The 18,034-nt window shown below is 36.8% G+C and overlaps 1 protein-coding gene across 1 annotated transcript in view; it reads left to right on the plus strand.

The window, feature by feature from the left end:
* plekhh3 (pleckstrin homology, MyTH4 and FERM domain containing H3) overlaps nt 1–17,707 on the plus strand; it is an 86,452-nt gene extending 68,745 nt beyond the window's left edge. Inside the window, exons 8-13 of the mRNA XM_056453907.1 lie at nt 3,102–3,309; nt 3,784–3,920; nt 6,329–6,449; nt 7,416–7,847; nt 9,454–9,645; nt 14,326–17,707. Coding sequence (XP_056309882.1) covers nt 3,102–3,309; nt 3,784–3,920; nt 6,329–6,449; nt 7,416–7,847; nt 9,454–9,645; nt 14,326–14,463 — 1,228 coding nt within the window. The 3' untranslated portion in view covers nt 14,464–17,707. The remainder of the gene's footprint in view (nt 1–3,101; nt 3,310–3,783; nt 3,921–6,328; nt 6,450–7,415; nt 7,848–9,453; nt 9,646–14,325) is intronic.
* Nucleotides 17,708–18,034: the final 327 nt, after the last annotated feature.

Consider the following 18,034-nt stretch of genomic DNA (forward strand, 5'->3'; position numbering starts at 1 on the left):
AGACTTTATGCTCGTGCTCCCCTGGCATCTCTCATAACTAGATGACCATCAACCGTTTTCTCAGAGGATAACAAACAGGAAAACCATTGCTCAGCCCCAAAGCAAATTTATGGAGGGTTGCAGTGTTTGCAGTGTTTGTCTGAGGTAATTAGTCTGCCGTTATTACTGAAATGTGTATATTTGCTACAAAGTGTGAAGCAGATTGGTTAGTTCCACTTGCATGATCAAGTTCAGATGTTTTTTTTTTTTAACTAGGTCGTGCAAGTCGCGTACCTCCGTTGGAAATGACAAACTTACACCCTAAGCTTATTGTCACTGCTTCCAAGGTGTGCGCTCAGTAGCCACATTTTAATAAAACTATAGGCTTCATAACAAAACTACATGCCAAATCATTTTTTATCGATATTGACAATGGTGTTCGGTCAATAAATATCAATACCAATTTTATCACCCAGGCTTAAGCTCTCGCGACTCAAAAAAAATGAAAAGGTAGAGTATATATGTAAATATACATATATTGTAAACTATTATAAGTGTATTTGTATAAAAACAATGTATTATTTTAAACTGAAGAGATGGGAAATTATTTTGAATGTTCTATGGCGCTAACAATTTTTGGATCAAATTGATTTATGAACATTACAAACACAATAAAATTTGGATCAACACTGGTCAAATTAACCTGAGTCTGTACATAATACAAGTCATTTAAAGGTATATTTCACCCCTAAAAGTAAATTCTGTCATTATTTACTCATCCTCTACTCGTTTCAGACCTGTTTGAGTCTCTTTCTTCCGCAAAGGAAGATATTTTGATGAATGATGGAAATCAGTAGCCATGAACTTTCATAGTATTTTTTCCTACTATGGATGTCAACGCCTACTGATTGTCAACATTCTTTAAAAAAAAAAAAAAGTCCATAAATTTGTGCCCAATAGAAATAAGAATAAAGGTGTAGAATGGATTTTTGGGTGAACTATCCCTTAACAAATCCGCTTACCATATGTTCAGAAATTAGTTGTGAAATTCACTTGCAGTTTCTGAGTGAAAATTATTTCGACACCAGATTTCTTTCAGTATAGCCCGATCTCAACATGCACACATAAACGATACCCAATACTGTCCTTGAGTATAAACACGCACAACTGCCTCCGGTCCTGTGGTCGAGTATGTAGGAAATCTGGCCTGCCTGAGGTTGACTGGATTGGAAAGTGCACTTCCTGTTCACTCGTTCTTTTCCTCTCCTTGAGGGATTGGGAAACGGCACAACACTTTCTGCATCCCATGGCTAATTGACTCTCAAAGTACTGCCAGGCCTGGAGGACAGACAGACGAGAAGGGCAGAAAATAGGAGAATGGCAAAATAAGCGAGTGTGCCGTGAGGAAATGGAGTGCACTGACCACAGGGCTTTGATTAGAGAGACTGTAATGGAGACGGAGGAGTTTCTGTTCTCCCGAGGCCCTCAGACGCTTCCCGCATGTGTTTATTTAACACAATTAGGCCATGTGATTACCAAGCGGCTGACACTTCATATCACAAATAGACAAACCAAACAGAGAGGCCAAACAACTTCCTCCTTGGTTTTTTTTTTTTTTTTGAAGGGAAAGTTTGTGGTTTGGATTTGAAATTGCGTAAATATTAATGTTCAAAGTACAAGGCAAGACCTCCAGGTAAAAAAACAACCAAGAATTATTAGCATACTTTGTCAGATGATTGATTATTAAGAATCGCAAACAGTTTTGGATTACATTTTCTAAAAATGTCTATGTTTAGATTAAATGTGCACTAATTTTCATATAATTCCAGCACAAAATAATCTGAACATTTGATGAAGTCAGGTATAATCTTGTTTCATTTTTTACATTAGATTCAAAGGTTTTTTACAGAGGGAATTTCAGGTGTCAGAAAATTCTTTTAGATAAAAAAAACATTTTCATATATTTCAGAAATAAAAATGTGTAGAATATTGTAAATAATAATAATAATAATAAAATGTGTAGTATATAGCACATTTCATACAAAGTGCCAATTCAAAGTGCTTTACATAAACAGGGATAAAAGAGAAGTATAAGAAAATAAAAAACAAATAATAACAGTGATTAAAACAGATTAAAATGTGTTTCACAGGTTTTAAAAGAGTGAAAAAGAAAAGAAAGACACAATAGTGTGATCTGTCAGGTGTAGCACAGTGCTCATTCAGTAAAGGCACAGCTAATCAGATGTGTTTTTAGTCTTGATTTGAATGTGCCTAATGTTGGAGCACATCTGATCATTTCTGCGGGGGGTGTAGTAGCTGAAGGCGGATTCACCCTGCTTTGACTGAACTCTTGGAATTTCTAGTTTACATGATCCTAAAGATCTGAGTGATCTGTTAGGTTTGTATTCAGTGAGCATATCTGTAATGTATTGAGCTCCTAGTCCATTTAGTGATTTATAAACAAGTAATAATACTTTAAAATCTATTCTGAATGTAACTGGGAGCCAGTGTAACGACCTGAGGACAGGTGTTGTGTGCTCTGATTTCCCTGTTCTGGACATAATCCTGGCAGCTGCAAGCTGGATGAGCGGCAATTGTCTGACTGTCTTTTTGGGAAGGCCCTCCGGAGCCCATTACAGTAATCCACGCTGCTGCTGATAAAAGCATAAACAAGTTTCTCTAAGTCTTGACTAGAAACAAAACATCTCATTCTTGCAATGTTTTTGAGATGATAGTATGCTGATTTATTTACTGCTTTTACTGCTAATGTACATTATATAATCAGGCAAATTATGTATGAAGATATTTCTCTGTGAAGCATTCAAAATATAAATCTGAATGTAACTTTGAAGTTTAAGTGCTGCTGAAGAAGAGATTTATATCTCAGCGCAGGAAAACTCATTTTGATAAATCAGACTTTAAATATATGTGTTGTAATTGAAATTTCCAAGACACAAATTGATGAAGTGTGTGACAAAAGAAAGTCTTGATCTTTTTTTTTTTGCATATTTTCTTCACATTAAGCTGAAAAGATAAAAAACACCTCATGAAAAGCCCAACATCTAAAAACTTGCTTTTGTTTCTAGTGTAAACTTTGTTTTTGGTTTTCCTCCATGTTTCAGGGTTCAGAGTTTGAGTGTGGACCCAGAAGTGGAGAGCTATGCGTCCTTCATTGGCCAGGCATTGGAGAAGACGCGCGGTCGAGAGTGTGTGCCCTCGTGGGAGGAGATCCAGGGGCTGATGGGAAGGCAGGAGATACTGTGTACTGTGCACTACCCTGGACCAGGCTGCTGCCAGATACCCATCACCTCACACACCACAGCTAATGAGGTTCGGTTTCAGTCTTAGAAATTTTAAATTCTAAGATACAAACTCACAATTCCAAGACTGTCCCGTGTAATCTCAACCAAAACACGAAGAGAGGGTGGGACATAGTGTAGCTCCTCCCCTTTTGAAAAAGCAGCCAGCCAGTGAGAGCAATCGAGCTCAAGTGCATCAAATGAGAAGGGTCTTGAAGAGGGAGGGGCATGTCAGATACTAGAGATCATTTGATTGGACAAACTACAAGCTTTACATGTTTATATCTTCTTGTTTTGGAGCATGCTAGCTTATAGATATCCTAAAAACTAACAATACTGAAACTAACATCTAATACACTTTATTTTTAATACATGGGACCTTTAAGCTACTGTGAGATTAAGCATATGATGATAGTTTTTTTTTTTCAATGAGACTAAAGTAACACTTTTCTAATGATACTGAACTAACACAGATTCTCTTTGTGATTTGATTTCCTTTGTTTAGGTGGTGAGGAAGATGGCGGAGCGCCTCGGGCTGCAGGACAGCCGAAACACGTTTGGTCTTTTTGAGCAGAACGCATGCTGGGAAAAAGCTATAGGAGGCAGCACAATAATCGCTGATGTCATCACCAGATTTGAAAAGTAACTCGACCTTTCACTAAATGTTTTTAACTTGCTGTTTTAGGTAGAATACGATAAATATCTTAATTTGCCAAACCAAAATGACTACATCACTATCATATATCATTTTTAAAGGGGTCACGACGTGGATTTTTATTTTTTCCATCAAATTTTTTAATTTTATTTTGAAACTATGTGAATGGAAAAAAAAAATTATTATGTAGACGATCAGCATATAAGAATACATGTAATAAACAAAATACAGCAATATAGGAGGTTGTTAAATAATAATAATAATAATAATAATACAACAAAAAACAATAGTAAAAATAAAACGTATAAACTAAAGAATATATATATATATATATATATATATATATATATATATATATATATATATATATATATATATATATATATATATATATATATATATCAGGGGCGCCACTGGGTTGGGAGGGAAGGGGGGTGGAGTTAGGATGATTCTAAGGACCCATACCGTTTTTATATTGATTGCCTATGTACTGTGACGTCACTTGCCACTGCATTGGCAAACGAGTCATTATCACAGCTTCATTATTATTAGATTAAATTAACACTTTATTTATAACGAGGAAGACATTTTAAGTTTTGAAACTTTATGAATGATTTAATGGAACAAAGATTAAGATAACTATGATTTCACATGTCATAACCTCTTTATTATTTACTATGATATTACTGTGGTAAATGAAGAATATGGCATTCATTCAGCACTATGACTAGTAGCACAATTCAGGTCTGTGTTTTTGTCTTTGAAATTCACTTTCCCAGCTCTTTAGCACACATTAACCTAACCAACCCTCTTTATACATGCGCGCACACACACACACACACACACAGATACAGTGCGAATGGACAAGCAGCTCTTTATTAGTATTCAGTGTTCCAGCGGGGATGTCAAGGTGAGGCTGATGTCACCAGCATTAACTGATGTGGAAAGCAAACTGAAGGAGAGATAAAGCCAAGCCAGACAGAATTCAAGGCATCCGCTTTATTCTGGGAAGTGTGTTTGTGTTTGTCTGTCTCACTGCCAACTCTTCCCAGAATCAGGTTCATGGACACACGCCTAGTGTTTCTCTCACAGTTTGTGTGTGTGTGTGTGTCCACATACAAACACAAACCCCTGCGTGCAAAACTGCACATGCAGCAGAAAAGCTGAGCCAATCAGGTTGAGTCATGTGGTTACATGATGACATCAGGGTGATTTTAGTTATTTGTATAAGTAGCTTTGGCGGATTTTGTTTGTTATTGTTATGGCTTGCCTCATGGACTACTTAAAGATTTAGAAACTTGTATGAACACAAGGATGTTAATGTCCGTGTGACATCAGTTTGACGGCTTCAGGCACAATATTCTTAACCGTACTTTTACTGTTATTTTGCTATGAGGCAATGATATTAAAAAAGCCCCGCCACCTACTCAATACTCCATTTCAGTTGGAAGTACACAGTGCTTAATTTGTGAATTGCGAGGTCCCGGAACAGATCGGGGTTACGGATCCGGCATGTCACCCGAGGATGGGGAGGGGGGACTTTTGCGGTAGATGGCGGATGGGTGTCGCGGACTGTAGTGAGCGGGGCAGGGGTGTTGTGGATGAAAGTAAAGAGTTGGGGAGTCGTGGAAGAAAGTGAAAGTGAACAGTGGATGGGGGAGGAGGGCGGTTGAAGAGGGGGATCAGTAAAATGAGGTGCTGGATAAGATTTCAGAGGTGCTGGATCCGGAACCGGCGTGTTCCGGCACAAATTAAGCCCTGGAAATACATCAACATACTGATATAAAATGTAAATGTATGTATGTAAATTACATGTAAATGCACAATGAACATAAAGTAATTACTAAAATGTTAATACATCATATTAATTTATAGCAAAAAAATTACCAAAAATATAGTTTTGTATTATGTGTAACAAATGTTGAGAAGCACAGCATTATGAATAAAAATGTATTAAAGAATCTTTTAAATGTTTTTCTATTTATTAAATGCATATATAAATTCAATTATTAGAAGTAAATTATAATGTTATGTAGGCTGTGTAAAAAATATAGCATATAAACATTCATAAACTGTCAAAGAACATTTAATTTGTTTGTTCGTTTATTATTTATACATTTACTTATCGTTCGTTTGTTAGATAGTTCGTTTGCTCGCTTGTTTGTTTGCTCGCTTGCTCACTAACTAACTAACTAACTAACTAACTAACTAACTAACTAACTAACTAACTAACTAACGATCATTAAGGTACATGTTTGGACCCCTACATTTGGTCCCTATATTGAAGTGGACAATTGTTTTTGTAACCTTTAGAGCAAAGTATGTTATACTTCACATGTATATCTAATTTGCATGTATTATCCATTAACATATCTTTGTCTTTTGTGTCTTCCAGTTTGTCAGCTAAAGATCCAGACTCTGACTGCCAGTGCAAACTCTGCTTTAAACTCTACTGTCTGCTGGACACAGAAAACATCAGTACAGACAGCATTGAGTACCTCTTCCTCTATGAGCAGGTAAATGAACATGAGTTGAGCAGGGAGGAGCAAAACTAGAATGCTCTGTGTACCATTTTTTTCAGAACATGCCATGTTTTATATTATCTGGAACTTGCTTTGAATCATATAAGCATATTACAAAGTGATGAATGCAATGCAATTGACGTTAAACACACTGCTAGTTTCATACTGCTGTAAATACATTTGATTATGCTTGACGTTTATAATCCCATGTTGTTTACAGGGAGGATGCATTTGTGCGTTTATGTTTTTCAATCCTTGTACAGTTGAGAGTGCTGTTAATTTGAAAGAATGTGTTGCAGATGGAGGAACTAAAATACATTTTTATAAAATTTTGTTTAATTTAAGGCTGTTTGCTGACAAATTTCTATAGCTAAAATCAGCTAATCAGGTTTTGGCTGGAAGATTAAAATGCAAAAAATAAATTGCTCAAAAATAAAAAGAGTGTCAACTAGCAGAATACAAGCATGATTTTTTAAGGTGGAGACAAAACAATCCCAAAAACATGTAAACTGGATACATGTGGTGTTTGGGCCACGCTTTGGTTTGTAGCTTTACCAAATATGTGAGGTACATATTTATTTAGAGCTGGTGTTCTCAAGTCAAGCGAGGCCAAACATAACACGAAAATGCAAGCTGGCTTTTATGTAACAAGATTAATGTAAACACAGCTCACTATAAACACTTGTAATTCACTTAAACCTTTCCTAACTTTATTAATCATTATATTAGGTTATAGCGGTATTTGTAAGGAATTGGATGCAAGCTGTTTTGTGAAGCATACAGCGCCATCAGCTGTTAAAAATTAAGCTCTGAATTAATTTAAGAGAGAATAGCGATGCATGTTGAAGATATCAGCTGTGTAGACCTTGCAGTGTTCATCAGCCAATCAAAGTAAAGCATTCAACAGCCCTGTAGTAAACTTCATAAAGTGAAGCCTCCTCCTCCTCTTCTCTCTGCCAGTGTCATGAGATGGTGGTGCGAGGGCAGCTGCCAGCTTGTGAGGAGGATCTTTTTTCACTTGCGGCGCTGAGGCTGCAGTATCTGCTGGGGGATTTCAGCGCCCTCTCTCCGTACCCGGCGCTGGAGCAGCTCTTTCCAGCAGAGGTGGTGGAGGCCCGGGCCCTGTTGGCCCCCGTCGATCCCCCCGGCTGCCCGTCCTTCCCTGGGGGTCTGCTGGCTGGTACGCTGTGGGGGCACAAGCGGCGACAGGAACAGGACCAAAGGCTGCGGGCCAGGCTGAGGGAGGAGGGGGCTGTGGTGATGTCCACTATTCTGGAGCGCTGGAAAGCCCTGGTGGGATACAGTGGCAGGGACAGCATGGCTGCCTATCTCACCATTGCCCGGCAGTGGTCAGGATTCGGCTGCACACTTTATGAAGTGGACTTTTATATAGTAAGTTGGCAAACAATTGGAATAATTACTTTTTGTCTTTGAAAAAAGTCTCTTATATTCACCAAGGGTGCATTAAAGATACGGTAGATACATAAATGGTGCAGTCAGATATATGAACTGTACCTTTAATTTGACCTGAAAACACTCTTTTTGAATGCATCAAACAAAACTCAAGTACATTCACAGAACAACATGAGCATTTAAAACAAATAAACTAACGTAAATATCATCCCACTTGCTTTTTGAGCCATGTCAAGCGAGTTGTTAAACGCCTATGATTGATCATGTGCTCAACAGAAAGGGCTGCGATTGGCTTTAACGTGCTGGCGCTGTTTACCGATAAGTGACACTGATAAACGGACGTGGGAATCACAGCTGATCCATAATAGACGCAGTGGAGAAAACTCACTCTGCAGACATGCTCACAGTGAGGGAGAGAGAAATGTAGTTTACTTTCATTTTCTCCAGCAGTGAAGCAGGGCTTCTGCTTTATCTTCAGTGTCAGTGAATGACTGTCCAGCAAACACACAGGCAGTGAATTGTGCAGAGTTTCTGCGTTTTAATTACTCTCACTCGCCTCCCTTGCCATAGTATTCTACCGCAATATAAACATATAAGATAAAAGGCGTCAGAACATAATAACTGGTTAGGAGCTATTACAGAACCGATACCGAATTGTCCACGTCTGCATCACGGTGCACCGAAGAAACCATTAATTTTTAACCCCTAATATATATATATATATATACATACACATACATACATACATACCTACATACAACAAAAAACAAAAGTAATGTCTGTTATTAGTAAATATTTCATATAAATGAATAAATAAATGAAATATTTACTAATATTAGACATTCATTTACTTTTTAGTTTTCTTTTGTTAGTTTTTTAATTCTTGCTAAAGCATTAAAATTATTTAAAGCATATAACAGAAATTAATTACTGAAGTGCTGAAAATTGCATCATAAACTTCTCTGCATTTCTTCTGTGTTTGCAATCAGATTAATTTACAGACTACATTGTGAACTATATTTCTTAGCTGGATAAAGCAAACCAGCATCTTATAAGTAAAGTTTTGAAGGAGAATTGTAATTAAGGTGAAGACAATAGTGGTGACATATTCGAGTCTGCTATTATCGATGCGTAATCAAACTGCAGTTTGCACAATGTATTTATGCACAGACACATTTTAATACAATTACAATTATTCACACGCTTTTTGTCTTGTCTTTTATATTTAAAGCGATACCTACTGATGCCCACACTTCTTTTCACAAAATTATATCTATACAATATCAGCACTAATCAGCATTGATTTTTTTTAAGCTTTAAATCAGCATAATAAAGTGATTTCTGAAGGATTATATAACACTGAAGACTGGAGTAATCACAGCATTAAATTACATTTTAAAACATATTTACAGAAAACTACATACATTTTTATTTTAAAATACCTTTGATCAAATGTTATTATTTTAATGTAATAGTTTTTTTTTATTGGAGAAATGCAGTCTTGGTGAACATAAGAGGAACACAAAGTGTTTATTTTGGGTTTAGAGAGTCTTTAAGCAGTGTCTGACATCCATGTGTTCATCAGAGCTCAACAGGAAGCTTCTCTCAGAAGCTGTGGCTGGGTGTAGCGGCGTCCTGCGTGACTCTGTATCGTCAGGGGGAGGCTGAAGCGCTGGAGTCATTGCCCATCGCTCAGATATGCTCATATGGAGTGTCTGATAGCAACACGTTCAGGATCACTGCAGGAGATCGAGACCTGCTCTTTGAGACCACCAAGGTAATTTAGGCTATATACAAATGGCTGCATCATCAATATGCCTATATGTGCACAATCTGTGCTATAAATGTGAAGGATTCTGGTTGAGAACTTTTTCAAAGCGGTCAGACTGATGAAATTACAATTCAGCCTGTTGTGATAATTACTACATTGTCTTGTCATGTACTAAATAGACATACCTTCAATAATATATAGCGACACAATGCATTACCTGTTGTGTTTACTTAAAAAATATGATGATAACAACCAGTTACTTACCATAAAGCCCATAACCAGCATTTAACCTTGCAATGGTGTTTGCCTCAAACTTCTGGAACAGAAACACTTTCCAAGTTAAACAGTATGAATTTCGAATGCAGTCACTATGTAGCAGCTACAGATCTTGGATTTGACATTTGACTTGGACTAGTAAACAGAGTTAAATATTGTTTTTGTTAATTAGATGAGATAACTACAAATATTATAAAAATGTGCTTGGATGTGAATGTAAAAAAAGAAAAATAAATAAAAAAAAACCCATAAAAAACAAGGCTTGAGAACAACTTGAAAAACTTGGGAACCACCTTAAAAAATAAATGTTTTGATTACTAAAATATTTAACCTTGACACAAAAATATACATTTAAAGTCAGAGTTATTAGCCCCCCTGAATTATTAGCCCCTCTGAGTTATTTGCCCCCTTGTTTTTTTCCCCCAATTTCTCTTTAAGGGAGAGAAGATTTTCTTCAACACATTTATAAACATAATAGTTTTAATAATTTATTTCTAATAACGGATTTATTTTACCTTTGAGAATCAATTTCAAAGGGGGGCTAATAATTCTGACTTTAACTGTGTGTTGATATATATATATAATATATATATATATAATATATATATATATATATATATATATATATATATATAATATATATATATATATACACACACACACACACAGTTGAAGTCAGAATTATTAGCCCCCCCCTTTGAAATGGTTTCTCAAAGGTAAAATAAATCCGTTATAAATATATTTCTTGTCTTTGTCAAATATTTCCCAAATGATGTTTAACAGAGCAAGGAATTTTTCACAATATTTTCTAAAGTATTTTTTCTTCTGGAGAAAGTTTTATTTGTTTTATTTCAGCTAGAATAAAAGCAGTTTAAAAATATACAATTTTCTTTGATCGTCTACAGAACAAACCATCATTATACAATGATTTGCCTAATTAACCCAACTTGCTTAGTTAACCTAGTCTAACCAAGCCTTTAAATTACACTTTAAGCTGAATACCAGGCAAAACTACTCACACTTGGACTAAAATTAAAATAAAATGTAATTCAAAGGTGTAATACATAAATATTTCAATACTTAAAAAAAAACGATACTAAATCAACTGGTATACACAAATAATAATAGTATCACATCACAGAAACACCAGTCAAATGTCTTCTTTTTCATATTTTAAAAATGTATTGACGCAAGTAATAAACCTATTGTTATACCTCTTAACATACACACTTGGCAGATTCACCATTCTGCAATAAAAGGCCAATGCAACTTGTCTTTCATGTTAAGTAATGGATAAAATATATCCAGGTCATTATTATCACAGAATAAAGCTTGACATCTGCAAAGCTGACAGAAATGAAACTGACTGAATGGAGCATACACTAACCTACTTATTATTCAGTTACAAGATGGCACCAAATAGTAAAAAAAAACCTTGATAGACAAGCATATAAATATGGATGTGAATGTATCCTCTGATACAAATACTTTGGAATGTCGTGACCTATCAGTGTCATTCCAGACAGCCATGTTATAATAATATATAACAGAGGAAGCATATACCTCTAGTGAGGCTTTTACAACAAAGTTCTCCATTATACAAGTGTTCTGGTAATTTGTAGATATAGAATTTAATGCATGAAAAATATGAAACCTGGAACTGTTCTAAACTAGAAAGACAGTATTGACGTCAGAGGGTTTGTCTTATGCGTACTGAGACTCAGACTGTACAGGTCAGACCAGCTGTGTGTGGTGTGCACACACGTGGAAATACTGAGACAACCAGTCTGTCTTCTCCTGATATCAGCTGTAGATCACACCCAGTCTGCAGTTTCAAACTCAAGCAATCTCTCTAGTTTGACAAACCGTCTGACTTAGAGGGATACAGAAACATCTCTGCTAGCTCGCACATACACTGTTAATGATTGTTAATGTTAATTGCAGTCATCAACGGTCAATGAACATTAATGACTCATAAGCCAATGTGACAGATTGAAACAGTCAAATATGACTAATGAATAGGGAGTGTGTCTGTCAGTCACTCTTGATTTAATTGAAATTCATTTACATGCCAACTTCTCAATTTATTTAGACAAAATGAGAGCCTAGCAATGTTCTCAGGCACACACAGACAGACACAAATAGATTTTACAATTTACAACCTCCATTTAAAGAGACACGATCTGAGAGAATCGTCGATGCGTGTGAGATATTTGGCATACTAATTATCTGGAGCTGTCGGCGATTCACATCATGCCGTGCGAATGTGATCTGATTGAAGATAACTTCGGCAATTACCTACAGCCAATGAGAGGGCAGCATCCACTAGTATGTGTATCTACAGGCCAGCGGGAGGTTGGGGGAGAAGTTAAAAGCGCTTCTTTTCGGTCTATTTGGACCCAAGAAATGGAGGCAAAACTAGTGTAAATTTGGCAGGAGCACCCGTGTCTGTCTGGGTGTCATCTGAGCAATATCACAACCTGGTCAAAAAAGAAAAAAGGTTGAGAGGAAATTGCTAATTCCCTTCAAAAATAAGCCAAATAAGTAAATTTTTTACCCCACTAAAGGCTTCTTTCTCATTATGTAGTTAATAATACACTATATACTATTTAACCTCGCGTTGGTTCCATGTCACAAAGGAGATGTAGTTTGGACCGAGACAAAGTTGTCGGCAATTCTTCCTATTCTAAAGATATGCAGAATGAAAGCCACTGCCGCCGATCCATCTTGCAATGTAAACAGAGCAGCAACAAAAAGCTAGCCCAGATATTCGTGCAGTGTGAAAACATCTGTGACATGATTACTTTGAAAATCGTGCAGTCTGAACTCAGCATTAGTCAATTTGTGTTGGGACAACATGAAGAACTTGTGGAACCCAGCTTATTTTACATTGTATTTATTATTATTATTGATATTATTAATAGTAGTAGTAGTTTTCTTCTTTCTTCCATAAAAAATAAATAAAAATAAAGTCTCTCTCTCTCTCTCTCTCTCTCTCTCTCTCTCTCTCTCTCTAATATATATATATATATATATATATATATATATATATATATATATATATATATATATATATATATATAAACCACTTTACCCTTATTTCTGAAGGACCACGTAATAATGAAAACTAGATTAATGATGCTGAAAATCTGGGATACGATCACCAGTGGTGTAAAGTAACACATTACAAATACTCAAATGAGTGTAATTGAGTCGTTTTTCTCAGGAATTCTAATATACTAAGTAGTTTAAAAATGTGTACTTTTACTTTCTCTTGAGTACATTTGTAGTGCTGTATCGGTACTTTTACTCCACTACTTTCCTTCAACCTGCAGTAACTATTATTTTTCTTGTGTATGGTGGTTAGCTAGTAGAGAAGTAGAGTACTAGAAATAGAATAATCAGTTCTGTGATTGCCATCCAATCAATTTGCATTATACAGAACAACCTCAAGACACAAAGTCGTTACACACAATAACCGAGAGACTGTTTAGATATGTCACTGATAACAAAACTACAACAAAGAGGGGAAGTATGCACATATTTACATTTACTTAAGTTCAATTCAACTAGCAATACAATTTTACTTATGTACCAAGTTTTGATGTAAATCTTAATAAGCATATGAGGAAAATCTATTAAATGAGAAGATGGCGGATGTCCACTGTATGATGACTGAAATTACCAAATGGCCTTAAACAATCACTAAATGCCCTACAGAATGTTACAATTTTTACACCCAATGCACAAATTGACAATCAACCTTTCACAGCGTACTACTCACTACTCTTGAACACTTTTAAAGGGGCCACTTTTTACTCTTACTTTTATTATTTACATCTGATACTGTTACTCGCACTACATTTTTGGGTAAGTAATGGTACTTTTTACTTTATTAGGATTTTTCAGAACTCTTTCCACCTCTGACGATCACACAAATAAATGACATTTGAAAAGAAATGGTAACACAACCCAGTGGCGGGTTGCAGCTGGAAGGCCATCCGTTGCGTAAAACATATGCTGGATAAGATGGCGGTTCATTCCACTGTGGTGACCCCAGATTAATAAAGGGACTAAGCCGAAAAAAAGTGAATGAATAAATGAATGGTAACACGAATGGTTATTTAAAATTGTTGTTCGATTAAATAAATGCAGCCCTCGGAGAACTTTAGCAACCCCAGACATTTGAACAACAGTGCTGCTTCTCTAATTCATACTAACCTAAAAACGATGTTTACCCAGTGTTAAGTGTGGTGTACAAAGTGTTCTAGAGCATAACAGAGTCATTGTACTAGAATAGTAGCTTAGCGCTGACAGTATATCTGTGACACATATTTTACACAGTGGAAATTTACTAAAGTCTCTCTCTCTCTCTCTCTCTCTCTCTCTCTCTCTCTCTCTCTCTCTCAGCTGACTGAGATCATGCAGTTGATGAATGCTTACTTCAGTGCCACTCGTCGCCAGCTAGGCAAAGATGACTGCATCTCCCTCGAAACGAACCCCAAACTCCACCCGTCCCTATTTGAGCTGCCCTCTCACCCGGTGTGAAGAGTGAACGACACACGCACACACATGCACACGCACACATATATGCAGTCCTGGCTGCTTGCGTCCCTGTAATGAGCTTCGCTATGAGAATGAACTCAGATGAGACTGAAAGGAGCAGATGCTGTGGAAATGGAGGGAGTCAGGAGAGCCACAAACAGGAGACCAGCTTCAGGAACTCAGTTGCTACGCCGCCAACAAAATCCCAAAAAGGACACAGGGGGCCTCAGCAGGCCCCTGCCATCTGGGAGCCCGCCAAATGTCACCAAGAGGAATATAAGAGTGAGTTCGGAGTTGAAAGGTGCAAAAAAAATCCATTTTTGTTTAAAGGTATGGCTCACTCAAGAATGAACATGCTGTCATTGTTTGCTCACCATACATTTTTTGGCAGATCTGTGTGAATTTTGGATTTCTGCTGTATGCTGAAGAAGATATTTTGAAGAATGTTTTGCAAAGGGAATTCTTTTATAATTTGGACCCTTAAGTAGTTCCAAACTTGTTCTGACTTCTTTTGTAGAAAATAAAATAAGTCTTTTATCCATTCAATTAAAGCAGGGGTGTCCAAACTCGCTCCTGGAGGGCCGGTGTCCTGTAGATTTTAGCTCCAACTTGCCTCAACACACCTGCAAGGATGTTTCTAGAAATCCTAATAAGAGCTTGATTAGCTAGCCCAGGTGTGTCTGATTGGGGTTGGAACTAAACTTTGCAGGACACAGACCCTCCAGGACCAAGTTTGGGCTCCCCTGAATTAAAGTTAATGGGGTCCAAACTGTTTTTTGGACCCCATTGACTTCCATTGAAGGGGAAAAAAAAAAATTTGGTATATTTTTTTATTTTTATTGGCAAGATGAAAAGGTCATTTAGGTTTGGTGTCTTGACAATAACAACAAGACACTGACTTGGTACCAAAATTCATTGGAATATCTTCTATCATCTTCTTCAGAAAAGTTCATACAGTTTTAAGTTAAACAATTCAGAATTTCACGTTTGGGTGAACTATTTAACCTGTATTTTTGAAACATTTATTTTAACTTTTCCAAGGAATGTACCTTGAATTGAAGGAATAGTTCACCCAAAACGAAATTCACTTGCTGTTTCATGTGATCTGAAACCTGTTTGAGTTTCCATTTTGTGTTGAACACAAAGGAAAATATTCGGAAACTATTAACTTCCACAGTAGGCAAAAAGAAAAATACTATGAAAGTCAGTGGCTACCGATTTCCAACATTATTCAAAGTATCTTCTTTTGTGTTTGACACATGAAAGAAACTCAAACAAGTTAAGGGGGAGTAAATAATGACAGGATTTGATTTTTTGGGATGAACTGTGCCTTTAGTACTTTTTTCTTACCTTCATTGAGTGTAAATGTATGCCTTTTTAAAAAAAAAAAAGATGTTTATATGTTTTGGAAAACAAGACAGAGTTTTATATTTAGGCGGCACAAACCATCTTTCATTGTGCACGCTCATACACACTCACCTTGCTTAATCGTCCTTCTCAACCTCCTGTCCGGCTCGCCATAAAACCCATTCATCAATCTGTACATGACCTTCAAACTAAAACAGGTGCAAATCATGACGTCCTTGAGAACTGGCCAATACCGAACTGATGGTGGCATGTGTGTGTGTGTGTGTGTGTGTGTGTGTGTGTGTGTGGTCGCGAGACTTTTTAAGCTGTAGAAACCAAAGGATCTTTAGCTCGTCTGTATGATGCGAGTGTATTTGTGAAATGCTTTGAGCCCGACCTGGTGCTGCTTGACTGCTGTTAGCTTACAGTTCCTCTGAATTGCGCGTCCTGTAGCCTCAGATCTTTAGATCCGGTTAAAACCAACTAACTTAGACGCCATATTGCAGCCTGGTACCTGTGAAGGTATAAAACATTTTCCAAAAAAAAAAAAGAAGACAATTTTGGTTAAACTAAGCCTCTTGAACACATTTTTTAAACACTGAAGATAGACAAATAATCAACCCTATTGATATGCAAAGTTGCTACGCCAGCTTCTAAAGATTACATTTCCATTAAAGGGACAGTTCATGCAAGAAATAACAATATTGTCATCATTTACCTGTAAGTTGTTTTTCTCTCCACATAATGAATGTCAATGGGGTCCTAACAAAGTTTTGTTTGGACCACATTGACTTGCATTGAATGGACAAAATGCCTTCTTTTATATTCTACATATGAAAATCCATCATACTGGTTTGGAAAGGCACACAGATGAGGAAATGATGTCAGAATTGTCATTTATTTGTAGGGTGAATGATCCCTTTAAGCCTAACCCGTAGCCTCCGTCTGCTTTTGTTATAAAGCTTTCACGACTAACGGCTCATTGTCTTTTTATCTGCTGAGAGTTCATATTGTCCTCCTTTAACGTGTTACTCCTGTTCGTTTATTTATGGCTGTCCGTTGTAAACATTATGTGTAAGTGAAGTTTTTTTATTGTCCTTTTTACGTTCGTTTTATATATCTTTCATAAAGACCTGTATTTGTATTTTAGTGCTTGCATCGAAAGAGCTGATGACGACAGTTCAAATATGCTTATTTACGGTTTTCGTTTATTTCCCCACATCACAAAAGCTCCACAACGGGTTTCTTTTGTAGATTACTGCGAAGTTTGTCAACCCAAAAAAGTCATTCGTCCCTTTTAAAGTCACATGGACCAAATATTTAGGGGTTGGCGTCCCTTGTTCGCCCCTTCGAATGACTGCCAAACTGTCACTGAAGCAATAAAACCTGCCCAGATTGGTCCTCTATGGGGCATCAGGTTGCCTTCAGAGGAGCCACTAGTGCCTGTCAAACAAACTGTACAATCTTTAACTCCCTCATAATCAGGCTCATTGTATTCAGAGTATTTTAATCTCACCGCAATCTTTATTCTACCGCAGCTTGTCTGCCTGAATACAAATCTGACCTGCTACTTGAAGTCAAAAGGTGGAGGGCAATCACTTCTTCATCAGTGTGGTTTCTTTTTGTGTTTCCGCTATTGCCCCTGTGACGGCAGTAGTGCTCTTTTGTTGTTGTTTTTTGCGTCACTCTTTAGCTGCAGGCAGCTCCGCTCACTGTCATACATGTAACTCCAACGACAACCTATGATGCTTTATAGACCGTTCGTATGCTGCATGGTACCTTTATTATGTTACACACGTAATAGTCAATTGCACTATTGTTTGTACAGCTAACTTAAATGTGCAATAATGCAAAAGGATGAATACTGTATGTAATAAAAAGCAGCACCATTGCAATATCACTTGAGTGTCAGGTGTACTTTGTTCATGTGAGGAGGGGGGGGGGGGGGTATTTTCATGAACTGATGTGAGACATATATTCTCTGAAGCAGGTTTTACTGTAAAACTGTGAGAAAATCAAAGCCATACACGCAAACACGTAACATCCAAATTTGAAATTGGTATCTCAAAAACTAGATTTTCTTTGGGAGTTGTAATAAACGATTAAAATTTGCTTCCTATTGGGTTTTTTTTGTTAATTTTTCTATATTTAACTGTTTGTGTTTGTTAACCCTTGTTTACTGTTTAAATTACATGTATAATGGTCACGACTGTTTATGCCCCATTGA

This window comes from Danio aesculapii, chromosome 3 (genome assembly GCF_903798145.1).
Source record: "Danio aesculapii chromosome 3, fDanAes4.1, whole genome shotgun sequence".
Taxonomy (NCBI): domain Eukaryota; kingdom Metazoa; phylum Chordata; class Actinopteri; order Cypriniformes; family Danionidae; genus Danio; species Danio aesculapii.